The sequence below is a fragment of the Hordeum vulgare genome, chromosome 5H (assembly GCF_904849725.1).
Source record: "Hordeum vulgare subsp. vulgare chromosome 5H, MorexV3_pseudomolecules_assembly, whole genome shotgun sequence".
Taxonomy (NCBI): Eukaryota; Viridiplantae; Streptophyta; class Magnoliopsida; order Poales; family Poaceae; genus Hordeum; species Hordeum vulgare.
In genome coordinates, this window is record NC_058522.1 from 453,300,328 (window position 1) to 453,315,895 (window position 15,568).

Below are 15,568 nucleotides of genomic sequence, written 5' to 3' on the forward strand. Positions count from 1 at the left end.
AAAAATATGTCGAATTGTCAACTTGCATGACAAATCATATTCAGCTAAAGTCGTCATAATTCGCTTGAAATAAAGGAAAGGAAAAGGTTGCACGAAAGAGGCAATTCAAAAGGGTCCCCGAGTAAAGAAGAAAGTCTGCACACTCAGGAAAGCAAGGTTTTTTCGGGACTCGAAATCTGACCCTCGGCATAGGTTTGTAGAGAATACTAGACGTACATGCCGAACGGAATGCACGCAGGAAAATTCCTTTCAAGTAAAGTACCATGTGTTTTCTGAAAGAAAGATGGCGCAAAAGTTAGAGACAAAACAAAGGTGTCCTACGCCTTGTATTCTAGCTACACGACTAGAGCCCTATCATTTGTAAACAAAACAGCCACGGTTGATCTGAAACATGAGTGAGTGGTAGTGTACATTTTTCCCACACTGGAGTAATTTGATAGTATACCTCTATAATCACATTTTTTTATTTCTTTTATTGTGACCGCGAGTAGTGTAAAATTACTGTATAGATGGACGTGTCATTACAAGATACGGGCCTTCTAAATACTCAGACCAGCTGGCCGTGTGAAAAGGAATCCAAAAAAAATGGAAAATACTCACAAGTAGTGAGAAATCCCTCGAACTGATGAAAAATTTCCCTACCCCTTATGACGCCAGCTCCAAGCAGAATATGTGCCTAACACATCGTTGACCGACTACATAAGAAATTAGACGGCCCTGCGTAAGATGACGAGGATTTATTGAGATCAATTGAACCAATAAGAACAACGCAAACCTAGTTTCCCTAGAACATTAGGGGCTTGTAGTGGGTTTTTTTTTGCGTAGAAGAATAATGGTTATTATCCTTAGTGAGACCTAAACCGAGATGATATGCTAAATTCGTGGTGGCTTAGCATTTGTTCTGGTGATTTCGAAGTATTCCACTTTTGGAGCAACTTGCTGGGGCAAGGGCAAGAACTCTGCCATTTCATGCACGAAGAAAAGAGTTGTTCGATTAATTTTGAAAAATCAAGTACAAACACAAAAGAGAAAACTAGACTAGGGGTTAATTAGGGTTGTCATCGATTCACAATTCATTGACTAGTAAGACATGTAATTCTTCTTAGAAATCCGTCGCAAAAAAATCATGTCCGAAACATAGTGGCTTCAACTAAAATAAACGCTTGGAACGAGCGGTTAGCTGTCTCAAAGACAATCAACGACTTACTACTGTCTCTAACAAAACTAAAAAGAAATACAGTAACTTGAAAATAAGATCACATAGACAAATGATCATGAGATAAGTATAATGTATCCGGAAAAAAAAATACTCCCTTGTAAACTAATATAAGAATGTTTAGATTATTTTTTTAATGATTTAAACTTTTTTATATTATAGTTTACGGAGGGAGTATAACGTAACTTTGTTTTTCAGCGTTGAGATAACATGGCTAAAGCTCATTTTACATGGACATGGCATGTCAAGCAAGCTCCGGCGAATTTCGGCCCATGTTGCGAAAGAGAGAAAAGGTAGGCCGCACGCACTTGCATGCGCGGGAAAGGCCCGCCCCGCAATGATGGGTTTTCGTTTTGGCATATATTCCCTCCCTCCCCCGACACACGAAAGGCGTCTGGCTCCGCCCGAACACTCCTTCCGTCACCTCACCTCAGCTACAAAATCAGCTGCAAAAGACAGTTAGGGCCTTTAATCCCAGCCTTTGGCTAGCCTAAACTAATCTGCCATGGCTGCTTTGGCCAAAGAGAGACCATGATGAGCGCCTAATAACAAACCTGGCCTTTTGTCTTTCGTTCCGACGGGAGAATCCAATGATGCTCCCTCCGTGTGAGATCACCGTTTTTTTCGAAACGGACGGACGCTTCGTGTAAGGTTGATTCCCATGTGACATCCACACGTACAAAGTGCGTTGCAGGAGCCAGGCATCTCCACAGCTCTACTACTCAAGTGCAGTGTAGTTCAGTGGGCTGTGGACATGGTGCCATCTAGTAGTTCGTTTATAGAGCACTTAAAGTTGGTACAAATCATAGTGAATCACATTAGCAAGTCAAGTAGCCTCGTCCTGTTTAGCTAGTCAGGCAGCAGATTAGCCAGTACCAGACTATCTATCTGTGGCATGCACTGGGTCACTGGCCGGGAGCAGGGAATGGTGCGGTGTCAGCGGGGGAAGAGAACGTTCTATGCGGTAGGAGATCGTCCCGGGCGGCCTGGGACTCCACCGTGCGCCCCACCTTTTTCTGAGCAGCACGGCTGGCTGGCTGGCTGGACCGGCCGGCAGGCGGCAGCGCCACCACGCCGTCCTTCCCGGTTTCCGAGACGCCCGCCACCACCCTTCTCCCTAAAGATGACAAAGGAGCAAAAGAACGTGTGGAAAAGAGGAACTGCACCTTACCCCGGCCTCTCTTCCCGACGCTTTCTAAAGCTCTTTTTTGCATGCTCCTTTCTCCTTCCGCCCTGCAGACGACCCACGGCCGAAATATTCTTCCATTCTTGTTTAACCAGAAGATGAGGATCGTCGCATGCACATTGTGCGAATCGAGCCTTCAAGCTACCATTTTGGGGTTTGGGCTGTGGAATTCGTGTCTGGCTAGTTTGGTGATTCTTCTTTTTTTTTTTTAAGGAAATAGTTTGGTGATTCTTCAAGCAACTTCCTATCAGCGGCCCTGACAGAAGAGACCCACGGGGCAGCGACACCCCGGCCACGCGCGCTACCCCACGGGCTAACCGGCCCAGGAAACCGAAGGCCAAGGTCTATGGGCCGGACTGGGTCTAGTAAAGACCCACGCGACGACTACTTCTAGCAGAGGGATCCACAGAGCGGCCATCCACAGAATGAGGCGGCTCGGCGGTACTGGCTTTCCCCTTTCCCCTCTCCCGCATGAACCCTAGTCCACATTGTTGGAATTATATGTCATGTAACTATATCCAAACATTGATAGGAATTATAAATATTCAGAATACCTCATTATAAAATTACACATGTATTTATGCATGAAATTGCTTTACAAGATTCTCATGGAATTATCATTTGTTGGAATCGTACTTAAGTTGTATGCTTAAGGAAGCTGGTCGATCATTAGTGGAATACAATATACTGTATTTTTATAGGCTTGGAATTAGTGTCAGCGAAGCCACGTGGGTCCCACAAGGCATCTGGGCCCACGAATTTATAGACTGTGTGTTCCGAGTGCTTCTCCCACGAATGAGATGTGGGTGAAGGGGTATATACAGGCAGCATCCAAAATTCAACCATTACACGCAAAAGTGCAAACTCGGTGACACCGAAGTGGACAACTCGGTGGTACCGATTAGCTCAAAGGTGTGAGCTTTTGAATCTCGGTGAGACCGATATATAAAACTCGGTGGCACAGAAAAGGTGACTAACGGTCAGATGAATAAACTCGGTGGCACCGATACTCAAACTCGGAAATTCTGATTTTGTGTATCTGAGCAACAGAATGTTGGTCACCCAAACTCGGTAGCACCGATGCAATTTCGGTTGCACCAATTTGGTGGGAATGGCTAGAGTTCTATCTTAGAATCAAACTCGGTGGGTCCGATGTGGCAATGTTGGTGACACTGAATTTGTGTATGTGGAACTTGACAGAGTGGATATGTGGGAAAAATTACTCAGTGTTTTGGTGGCTAACTTTGAGCATTTGAGCAATCAGTTCATTTTACTACCTCACCCCCTTTTAATAGTATTGGCTTTCCTATGTACTCAAAAATGATTTCTCACAAATATAAAATGAAGAGTCTTCCATCTTGAAGCTTGAGCCAATATTATTCCTTTCTTGCATTCAGGGGTGTCTCCACATAAACACTTTAGCCATAGCCCTTCATGGACTAAACCTGAAATATCTAGGTAAAAGTGTTAGTCCAAGAGGAAATGTATGTTGTCATGAATTATCAAAATCATTAAGGGAGTATATGTGCTTTCAAATACTCATATAATAGTGCAATTTTTGCATATATTTTATAATGTGTGTGTGTGTGCGTGTGCATGCTTGCGTGTGTGTGGGGGGGGGGGGGGTCGTGCGTGTGTGCGGTGGGCCCGGGGGTGTATGTGCGCGCGTATTTAGACTCATCCAACAGCCAAAATACGCACAAAGGAAAAGAAATCAACTTTGTAATATAAAAAAATGTAAACAAAGAAACAGAAAAGAACGGAAGGGAGAAGGGGACACTAGTAGAAAAGAGCCATTTCGTCCCACCTTGATTTACACATTAGTCTCGATTCCATTACGAATCGGGACTAATGTTAGCATTAGTCCCGGTTCGAGCGGCAAGGGCGCCGGTCGGGCATCAGTCCCGGTTCAAATGGAACCTTTAGTCCTGGTTGCAGACACCAACCGGGACTAAAGGTGTTGAAGGCTTTAGTCCATGTTGGTGTCTCCAACCGGGACTAAAGGGTAGATCTTTAGTCCTGGTTCGAGACACCAACCAGGACTAAAGGGGTTCTAAATTTTTGTTTTTTCTGTTTTTAAATTTGTTTTCTATTTGTAGTTTCCATTTTAAATTGCTTATATCTTTTAAGATATTTGATGTTTTTTAGTGATTCTTTTTGCATTAGATTCAAAAATTTGTCTAGTTTCTATTTGTGCCATTAGTTTTCAAATTTGAATGGTTTAAATTTGAATTTGTTCAAATTTGCTTCAAATCCAGTTTGTGAAAAACTTGAGTTTACAAATAGTTTTTAATTAAATTCTTTTTGCTTCTACTCATGTGTTAGATTGTTCTCACAGTAAGATTTTTATTTGATTATTTTTAGAATAATTTGAATTAGTATTTTAATTAAAACAATACTGTTTTGCTTATATAGTTGTTTTAGTCATTTAATTGTTGTTTATTATTATTTTTAGTTAGTTATTTCTGTAGATTTTGACATGTTGTAGTATGGTGCATATTGAATGCACAAAAAGTCTGGAGTTGAAATAATTTTAAAAAAAATGCATTTGTAACACACGAGTTTTCGTCCGAAACCTTGATACTTCGAAGGACATGGTCCAGTTTGTACACGAAGTGCATCCAGTTTTTGTCGTAACCCTCTCAACTTTGTAGCACATGCTATGTGGATGAAATGATGATACCGTGCCAAGTTTCAACTTTTTTAGAGTTCATTTGTCGGGCTTTTCAATTTCAGGGTCATTTAGCTTAAAAAATCATTAAATGCATGAAAAATAGGAAATGAAGTTAGAGAGGGTTAACTCTGGCTTGGTTAACCTTAGTTGTGACTGTGGCGGGGACGGTGCTAGCACATGTAGTCGACGGTATGATTGGACTTTTGGCTAAAGGGGGGTTTTGTTCTGAAATTTTCAAAAAATAAAATCCTTTGAGATGTAGTTAGGTTTTAGTGTGTAGTTGGTATAGAAATTTTGAGATATGAATTTTGATCGTTTTTGCAAAAAAGGAAAAAATGTAAAATGGCCATAACTTTTGCATACGACGTCAAAAAATAGTTTAATAAATAAAAAACTAGAGAAAAAATGCAAAAATAAAATAAAACCTTGGCAACATATCTAAGTTTGTGTAGGAGATTATGTATGCAAAATTGGAGGTGATTTAGAGGAGGTCATAGAAATTTGAATTTGAGAAATATGCTCCAACTCAGCTCCCACGCAGGGTAAACATCCCCATTTGTAATCAAGTTTTTTTGGACCTACTCTAATTGAGCCCCATGTTTTTTATTAACACATATTCAATCTATATAGTGTAGATCCAAAGTCTCACTATTTTTTGAATTAATCTTCATGTTTTTACATTTTCTTTGACAAAATATGCTTTAATATAAAAACTATTAAAAACACGTTTAAAATATGAAAATGCAAAAACTAAGTTCAGATCCTTCTTATTCGCTTTGAAATAAAGGTGAGATGATTTTGAGATATGAATTTTGACTGTTTTTGCAAAAAAAAGAAAAAAAATGTAAAACAGCCGTAACTTTTGCATACGACATCAAAAAAGTTTAATATATAAAAAAAACTGAAGAAAAATTGGGACTCGATTTCACCAAGGCTTGCCCGGTGAAGTTTTCTCAGATGCTCAAAATTCCAAATGTAAAAAATGTTATTTCAAAAATCAGTTTTTCTAGAAAAATTGGAAAAATATTTTTATTTAAAAATAAATAAATGATGTCATATTTGGATTCCTCACATTTTTGTGATAATAATGGATATATTATTTGTCAAATTTCGATTTACATATTTAAAGATATTAATTATGCCATATTAGATGAATAAATGGCAAAAAATGAATAAAATATTATTTTGTTTTCATTGAAATTCACTATTATTGTTACTTATTTTGTTTATTTTAATAATTGTTTAGAATTCAAAAAATTAAATCGTGTGACATGATATCAAGACCTAAGGTTGTTTAGGACTGATAGCTTACTATTGTGAGGAAACAACAACTGCAGACTTAGCAACTAGGGACAATAGAACTAGGATGTTAAGCTTGTTCGGGCTGAAATAGTGAGAGGATGGGTGACCGGTCAGGAAGTTGTAGTGAGGATGGATGATTAGAGATTAAATTGTCAAATAATTCAAGGATTTGAAAATTAGAATAAAACATAAAAACAAATCAAAAAATTCAAAAAAAAATCTACCTTTTCGGGTCAAACAAAAAAACAGGTATTGGTCCTCCCTCCACCCGTCCCAGATAGCGCCACGTGGAGCCCTTTTGGTCCCGATCCATAAGCCAACCGGGACTAAAGGTTTTGAGTCTTTAGTCCCGACTCTTTAGTTCCGGTTCCAGAACCGGGACTAATCGGCCTCTAAAACCGGGGCTAAAGGGTCATTTTTTACTAGTGGGAGGCTAGATCAGGTAATGGCTTCAACCCGTTAAGCAATTGATTGACCCAAATATGTGGCTAGTCAAGAAAAAAACCAGCCCAAAATAATCTGCACAACAAAGCAGAAAAAGGGGCACAAATCTTAAGCAAAAGTCAACGACCAAAAAAATAACCAACAAGAAATCAGTTTTTAGGCGATTTATAGGTAGCTAACATGATGCAAAAAATAGCCAAGTAAAAAATGGCTAAAATATATAAAAAAAGCAAAAGCAAAAACACATACAAACAAAGAAACATACCATGTGTAATAGGCTTCAAGCCCAATAGGAAAAATTGACTTACCCCAAATAAAGACAAGTAAAAAAAATCAGACTAAGAAGAAACTGAGACAAGTCAAAGAAACCAGCCTACGAAACAATTGACTTACCCCAGACGGGAGCAAGTCAAAAAATAGCCTAGCAATGAAACAACACAAGAAAAAAAAGAAACCAGCCTACAAAACAATTGACTTACCCCAGACGGGGGCAAGTCAAAAAATAGCCTAGCAATGAAACAACAGAAGAAAAAAAAACACAAATCTTTAAAAAAAATCAACGGTAAGAAAATTGACTTATCCAAATTTAAAATTTAGATGACTTACATCTTTACCTAATAATAAAGAGGCTATCGCTTTCGTCGGAAAACCCACCGAGGTGATTTTATAAAAAAGCCCTTACTGTTTATGTCATTAAACTCGTAGTATATATTAAATGTTTTTTAAAAAACTCATATCTTTTAAACCATAACTCCAAATTTAACATATTATATATGGAATTTGATTAGAAAAATATGTAGAATTTAAATATGATATTATTTTATCTGTTAAACGTTTAATAAAAATACTATCTACGGTGCAATCTTAATAAATAAGTCATTATTTGTCTTTCTTTCATACCGGTACTCATCCGGGTTGGGGATGAACACGTCAACAAAATCAGGATTAGAGATGAAACTGAAGGTCACTTGACTGATTCTTTGTACGTATTAAATCTACATGCAAGCCGTGTTAAAATAGAAGACCTCTGAAATTTTGAACTGCATTTTTGTAGGATAAGACAATCTTTATTTGTGTCGTAACTACAAATTCTCAGATTATAGACCATTTTTTATAAATTAAGAGCGTGTGGTATTTCTTTCTCCCGTTGCAATGCATGGGCCCTTTTGCTAGTATAGTTAAAGTGTAATTAGACTAGCTTAAAAAGACATTTATAAAGCACATTTCAACACAATTTTAGTGACAAGTTTTATGATTGGAGTGGGCACCATAGGTGGTTGTCAAATACTCCATCCGTCCCAAATTAAGTAATTATAAAATAACTCTACTTTATACTAAAGTTAGTATAAAACTGAGTCATTTTCGAGTCATTTATTTTGAGACGAAGGGATTAGTATTCTTACCTATCCTATCAACCTTTTGGTGCATGCATGCATACATGCTGTAATTCAGGCTAAAGAAAAAAACAGTTTTTGTAACAGTGCACACCTTATTTTCATCTTTTCCATCCTCCTCCTCCTCGGACCCTCTCCCGTCTCTTTATAACTGACGCTCCCTTCACCTGGCTTCATACAACTGCAAGATAATCCAAAACCCCAGTGACACTACGCTGTTATCCCAAAACCCAAGGTGGCAGCATCAAGCAACTGAGCAGAGCAGCAGCAAAGCTGAGCTTGAAAGCTCCATTCCCACAGTAATGGAGTTCTTGTCGCAGATGTGGTCGCTCCTGGGCCTTCTCACCATCCTGCAGAACGTCCTCCCCACGCAGCTCCTCTCCCTCCTCCACTCGCTCTGGCAGTCGCTCCAGGACTCGCTCACGCCCTACTCCTACTTCGACGTGCCGGAGTTCCTCGGCTCCGCCGCCGTCGAGCCCAACGCGCTCTACCGCCATGTCCAGCTCTACCTTCACCGCTCCCTGCTCCTCTCCTCCCCTTCCCCTCCCCGCCTCACGCTCTCGCTGCCGCGCTCCGTAGCTGGCAACGCCGGCGCAGCCGCCCCGCCGCCGTCCGTGTCGCTGTCCCCGAACCACTCGGTGCCCGACGCCTTCAACGGCCACCGCGCCGTGTGGACGCACCACGCCGACACGCTCCAGGACTCGCTCGAGGAGCGCCGGTCCTTCTCGCTGCGCCTCCCCAAGAGGCACGCCGCGGCGGTGCTCCCGGCTTACCTGGCGCACCTCGCGGCCGCGGCGGACAGCCTGGAGCGCTCGTCGCGGGCGAGGAGGCTGCACACGAACGCCGCGTCTCCGCGCGGCTCGGCGTCGTGGTCGTCGGTGCCGTTCTGCCACCCGTCCACGTTCGAGACGCTCGCGCTGGACCCGGAGCTCAAGGCGCGCCTCCTGGCTGACCTCACGGCGTTCGCCGACGGGAGGGAGTTCTACCGCCGGACTGGGAGGCCGTGGAAGCGTGGGTACCTCCTCCACGGCCCGCCCGGCTCGGGTAAGTCTTCGCTGATCGCCGCCATGGCAAACCACCTCCGGTACGACGTGTTCGACCTCGAGCTCACCCGCGTCACCACCAACGCCGACCTCCGCGCGCTCCTCATCCAGACGACCAACCGCTCGCTCATTGTCATCGAGGACATCGACTGCTCCCTCCACCTCACCGGCGACCGCGGCCTGGCCTCCATGAGGCGGCACAAGAGACGCCGCACGGCCGCCTCCGATGACTCGTCCGACTCGGACGACGACGTCATGGGCGCCGACAACCACCGGGGGAAGGTGACCCTCTCCGGGCTGCTCAACTTCACCGACGGCCTGTGGTCGTGCTGCGGCGAGGAGCGAATCATCGTGTTCACGACGAACCACGTGGACGGCATCGACCCGGCGCTGCTCCGGCCGGGGAGGATGGACGTGCACGTGCGCCTGGGCCCGTGCGGCGTGCACGCCATGCGCGAGCTGGTGGAACGGTACGTCGGCGTCAGCGTCGGCGACCAGGACATGCTCGACGCGGCGGAGGGCTGCATACGGGACGGCGCCGAGATGACGCCGGCCGAGGTGGGCGAGGTGCTGCTGAGGAACAGGGACGAGCCAGAGACGGCGGTGACAGAATTGGCAGCCGAGCTAAAGGCCAGGGTGAACGCGGCCGACGATCTCCAGTGGGAGGACTCGGCGGCGGAGCTCTCCGACGAGTCGCCGACGAAGAAAGGCAGGAAGGGGTTCGGCGGGTGGGAGGGCAAGGTCAGGATCTTGGGGAGGCTTCGGAGCCTCACCAAGTCGGACTCCGGCCGGAGAGGCGTGTAGCTTCGATCACGTCTGACTTCCATTTTAGGTTAGGCTCGATTACGTCTGGCTTGTGTTTTAGGTTAGGCAAAAAATCGGGCGCTTCTTTACAAGTTTAATGTATGGGTTTGATGGTTTCTTGTAAGCTATATTAGGTATTAACCATCATCGGGTTGCTGCCGCTGCTTGAGTGACGGCTTTCATGTCCGAGTAATATTCGAACCTCGCTCTGAGCGGCACGTTCGTCCGTACGGCACCGGACATGACGGCTTTTAAAATAAGAACTTGCTCCTCTCCCGTCCCACGTATACTTGAACCCCGCTCATACCTTCCTATTCCTTGTCACGTAGTCTCGTTTACGGGAGCTGGCGCTGGTTGCACCATGACCGGCGACGAGCGCGCCGGCAAGGCGTGTCCAGCCCGTGGGATTCGTTTCTTTCGGAACTGCAGAATTTTATGGATTTTCATCGAAATATCACTGGGAATACTGGTGATCTTCAAGAACCTGTGGATGGGGTTCCGGCTGGAAGAAGCACAGCTCACGCTGACGCCTCCCTCCGCCGGCGCCGCGGGCACCACGACCATGACGGCCGCGCGTATAGCCGACATATTCGCCATGACCGACGAGCACACCGCCGCGGGGACAATGAGCGGCAAGCAGGTCGAGGCAATATGCGCCATGATCAATGATGCCTGCCACGACGGCGCGAAGGACATACATCGCGAGAAGGGGAGAAGGCGGCGCGACGCCGGCATCGGCAGCACCCGCTGCTACAAGCAGATGCGCAGACTCGGCAAGGGCTCCTCCGGCCGCGTCGTCATGGCGCAGCACCGCGACACCGGCCAGATCGTCGCCCTCAAGACCATCCACGCGCGCGGCGGGGCGCGGCGCCCCAACGCCGGCGAGCTGCTCAAGGAGGCCTGCGTCCTGGCGGCGTGCCGCGGGCACCCCAACCTCGTCGGCCTCCATGCCATCATGCGCGACCCAGGCACCAAGCAGTACTGCCTCGTCATGGACTACGTCGGGCCCAACCTGCTCCACGCTCTGGACAGGCACGTGGAAGAGCACGGCCGCGCGTTCCCGGAGGCCGGTGTGCGCCGGGTCATGCGGCAGCTGCTCACGGGCGCCGCGGCGATGCACGAGCGCGGCATCATTCACAGGGACATGAAGACCACAAACATCCTCGTCGGAGAAGACGGAGGCACCGTGAAATTCTGCGACTACGGGCTGGCAATGCCCACGGCCAAGGCAGAGCCGCCTTACGGGCTGGCCGGGACGGTCCCGTACATGGCGCCTGAGATGCTGCTGGAGAAGCCGGAGTATGACGCGGCAGTCGACATGTGGTCGCTCGGGTGCGTCATGGCAGAGATGCTCTCCGGCGATGAGCTGTTCGCCGGGGAAAAGGCGACGGGCCAGGTCGGGAAGATACTCGATGTACTCGGCGCGCCGGGCAAGAAAACGCGGCAGCACTTCGAGTCCGCGCTCCGAGCTGACGAGGTGCAGCAATGGCGAGCACGGCAGCGAGAAGTGCGGCGCCACGACCGGTTGCGAGAGCTGTTCCCGGAGGAACTGCTGTCGTGGCACGGATTCCATGTCCTGAAGGGCCTCCTTACCTGCAACCCCAGCAAGAGGCTGACGGCTGACGCCGCGCTCCGGTGTCCCTGGTTCAAGGCCGACGATCGTGCTGGAACTGATGATGCTTCCGGTCACGGGATCGGCGGTACGGCATTGGCCAGGCACACTGCATGGAGAGGAGCAGCAACAGTTAGATGAATTCGCCACACCGGAAGAAACAACTAAACTGACGAAAAACGGCGAAGGAACGAATAAGAATGTATAGCTTGTTTATTACGATCAGAAATTTACAAATATCATAATTGTACTGGACTGGATTGTACTCCTACAATCTACTCCCTCCGTTCCAAAATATAAGACTTTTTAGAGATTTCACTAGGAGACTACATACGAAGCAAAATGAATGAATATATACTTTAAAATATGTCTATGTACATTCGTATGTAGTTCATAGTGCAATCTTTAAAAGGTCTTATGTTTAGGAACGGAGGGAGTAGGTGATTACTTACTTCAATTAAAGTGTCAAAACGAGTCACTTGCATGTGAAAAAACGCAAAAGTAGATAACGTAGTCACTTGCATATGAAAAACTTCGTTCAAAGAGATGATCTAATTCTTCTAACTTCGAATGAGTTGGCATAATGCAGGAAGAGTCAAATTTTCCTTGACAGTGCACAGGACAGAGGAAGTGCGCTGCAGAACAATTGCTTGCAGAACCAGGTGTAGTATTTCATCAGATAACAAGAGCAACACTGTCAGATATGGATTTGCTTACCATCGAGGGCAGTGGTGGCAGCATGGTCTGTTGTCTCCATCAGTTCTAATCCAGGCATCTGCAGCCTGAAATCACTAAGAAATAAATCTCAAAAAAGAACATCGAGAAACAGAAGCAAACCAAATCTGGCAAGCTGATGTTATACGCATTCTTAACCACATTTGAACTGAAATTAACTGGTCTGCACTTAAAAATTAATGAGAACACACCACAGCACAAACCAAAAACATTTATGCCTGATAATAAGCAACTAGGCAGAAAGCTAACATCATAGCTGGTGCAAAAAATAGCATAAGAACCACCGTTCAGTTGCCTGCCATGCTGTACAGAACATGATTAAGGTATCCTTCCATCCAAGGTTCCAATTATTTACCCTGCCAGCGTACATTCAAGTTTGGACAAAGATTGGTGGTCATAAGCACAGTGCACCAAAAGCACAATCAACGCTTCTTCGCTTCAGCAGATAGTGGGGACGACATCATCACCCTGTGCTTGTACATCTTCCACCAGTTCGCTGATGCCTCGTCGACAGTCCGGTAGGTCCAGAAGTGCGGCCTGGCCTTCTCCCGGGCCATGAGCATCTCCTCTACCTCCGCCCTCGACTTCGTCCTGAGCGTGAGACAGTCGACGAGATCGCGCAACTTGCTGGAGCAGTTGTCAAAAACCCCGTGGCGGTAATAGTTCTGCATCTGGTGGAATGGCGAGTAGCAGGACGATAGTGCTTTCAAGTACTTTATGCAGTCTAGCCGTGATGGCGGACGGTTGGGGTTCTCTTCGGGCTCCATGCTTCTAACTGCCAACCAAGAAATGGATTTACATGTGAGACATATTCGCATTCCTAGAACCACAAGAAAAAACAGAAAGACGGAAGGAATATTGATTGGAGATAACTCTTCTAACCTTCCTTGCTGCTGCTGCCACAGAGGCTTGGGGTAGAATATGACGAGCTACTGGACAAGCCCTATTTCGACAGAGATATCAGATTTAGAAGGAGGAGATGTGGCTAAGCACAAGTGAGCATACATACAAATAACATTACAAGCCATCCAAATATAGTGTTAAATTTTTTATTTCTGAATAAGTTTAAAATGATAAACTATAAAGTGCACATTCTTACAAGGTTCACTAATTAGTACTACCTCCGTCCCATAATATAAGAGCGTTTTTTAAACTACACCAGTGTCAAAAACATTCTTATATTATGGGACAGAGGGAGTAGGTAGGTATTTTATAAGGATCACTAACTAGCAAGCTTATCCAACAGCATAAAATAGGCGGTTAGATACAGCTTTCCCAGCAGTATGTATGTTAGTGTTGCATCAAAAGTTGCTGTCATTTAAATGTTTCGTGATCAAAACTATTGTTTAAATATTGTAGCCTGTTTGCGTCAAGGCTAGATAGGAGGAAGCTGCAGACTTTGCACTTCCATCCTGGCATGTATATGCTACAGCTGTTGTACAATTTTTCTGCAACTATTGACTTAAGCTCCAGTACAAGTTTATCCAGTAGATAGACTAAAGCTCTAGTACAAATTTGTGAAAATAACTGAAGAGGGAAAGCAAGCTTCATAGTTCAACAAAATCAACCTGGGAGTATAAGTAGAGCCACCATCAGTACAACTGAAGAGATTAAACAAGATCCAGAGTTCCGTATTTTCAAGTTTAGACTTTGTGATTCATGAGCTTTATACTTTGTACTTTGTTCAAATGATAAAAAATGTGGTCCGCGTTAGGCAAAACAAGAAACAGCATTCAAAGACTGTTTCTCTCTTCATATTTACTTTCCTTGTGATGTTCCGAAACTATACAGAATGGTAAACAAATAGAATCATGTCTGGGCATCCACGTGAAATAAATGGCCGCCTTACTTAATTAGACTTCTCAGTAACCCAGTAAAAAAGGATTGGGGGAAACCTAAATTAGAAGACTGCACACATCACACGGTGCAAAATTTTCAACAGTGCACAAAATTGGAACTAAAAAAAAGATTCATTGGAAAACTAAGAACAGATAATGATACATAGCACTGATACGTAATATAACAGAACCCATGGAGCTAACCATACAAAAATCAAGCACTCGATATGGCTGATTCTGAATAGAAGCTGCACTGATTTGGTCCTCCTTCCCACACCGCTGCCGAGGTACTCCGGGAATCTAGTAGCTACCTGGGGTGAGGGGTGTCGAGGAGAGGACGGCCACAGGAGTGCTGTAAGCGAGGAGGGGAGGTCACAGCGGCTGGAGTGTTGTGCGCGGTGAGGAGGGTGTGTGGCAGTCAGATCTGAGGGCGTGGATGGGCCGCATGGGGTCAGGAACTAAGGAAACTGATGACACCATGATACTGATTAGTAATTTGAATCTAACCACCTCTCCCCTCGACCACCGCACATAAATCACCATTCCCATCTGTACGGATCTGAAGGTCTGAACAAGATTACACCACACTTTTGCCTGCTAGTATGTTTACAGTCAGGAACAAACAGTAGGATCTATCAACTTAGCCTCGGATGCTGTACCTCGTGGAGAATGGCGTAGGTTGGCTTGTGGGGCTGTACTCGTCGGAGGAGAATGTGGTAAAGGGGCAACAGGAAGACGGGAGACTGGGTGACTGCTCCAACGAAGGACCCAACGGAGGCTGCCCGTGTTCCCTTGCAACCTTTAGGTCTCATTTGGCAAGAAGGGTCTTCAAGCCCCTAGGGGATTGGGGATTGGAAGGGATTTGGTGATCCCCTCCCTTCCACCCATCCCCTCAATTCCCCTCTCATCCCCAAACCCCTCACATCCTCAATCCCTATTCTACAAAAAGAACTTGTTTGGTAGGCAGGGTTTGTTATTCTGAGATAAGATGGTGCCAAATAGCAGTAGTAGAGTTAAAAATTCGATCTTTACAACTTAAATAGCTCTAGTGGTGAGTCTTTAGAAAAACTAGATATATCAAATAAGGCTACCGCACAGATACAAGGCAAACAAACACAATGGGCGCAGTTAGCAGTATGTTCGTAGTGTAAGTGTGTAACTCTGTCTCATCTCTCATGTATTTGCAGAAGCTATTATTTAGATCGTCTCCTGATAAGCAGCTTTCAATAACCATGGAAAACCCATCTCAAATGCTGAATAAACCATGGTCAACGAAGATGGCATTGTTATGTAATCCTCAAGCTAAATTAATCAAACTGA

The 15,568-nt window shown here is 45.1% G+C and overlaps 3 protein-coding genes across 4 annotated transcripts; 2 read left to right on the forward strand and 1 right to left on the reverse strand.

The window, feature by feature from the left end:
• Positions 1-8,320: 8,320 nt before the first annotated feature.
• LOC123396099 (AAA-ATPase At4g25835-like) lies at positions 8,321-10,223 on the forward strand. Its single transcript, XM_045091134.1, has one exon. The coding sequence runs from the start codon at positions 8,519-8,521 to the stop codon at positions 10,061-10,063; it is 1,545 nt and encodes a 514-aa protein (XP_044947069.1). The 5' UTR covers positions 8,321-8,518; the 3' UTR covers positions 10,064-10,223.
• An 81-nt stretch (positions 10,224-10,304) lies between these two features.
• Positions 10,305-12,004, forward strand: LOC123396862 (putative cyclin-dependent kinase F-2). Its single transcript, XM_045091655.1, has one exon. It carries the CDS (start codon positions 10,305-10,307, stop codon positions 11,814-11,816), a length of 1,512 nt encoding a protein of 503 aa, XP_044947590.1. The 3' UTR covers positions 11,817-12,004.
• Positions 12,005-12,559: 555 nt separating this feature from the next.
• Positions 12,560-15,075, reverse strand: LOC123398408 (uncharacterized protein C227.17c-like). 2 transcript variants are annotated; one of them, XM_045092881.1, is made up of 3 exons: positions 14,908-15,075; positions 13,293-13,353; positions 12,560-13,185 (listed from the first exon to the last, which is right to left on the reverse strand). In XM_045092881.1, exons 1-3 carry the CDS (start codon positions 15,058-15,060, stop codon positions 12,833-12,835), a joined length of 567 nt encoding a protein of 188 aa, XP_044948816.1. In that variant the 5' UTR covers positions 15,061-15,075; the 3' UTR covers positions 12,560-12,832. The 2 variants fall into 2 exon arrangements, with proteins under 2 accessions (XP_044948816.1, XP_044948817.1); XM_045092882.1 differs by lacking the exon at positions 14,908-15,075 and adding an exon at positions 14,458-14,645.
• Between the last annotated feature and the right edge of the window lie 493 nt (positions 15,076-15,568).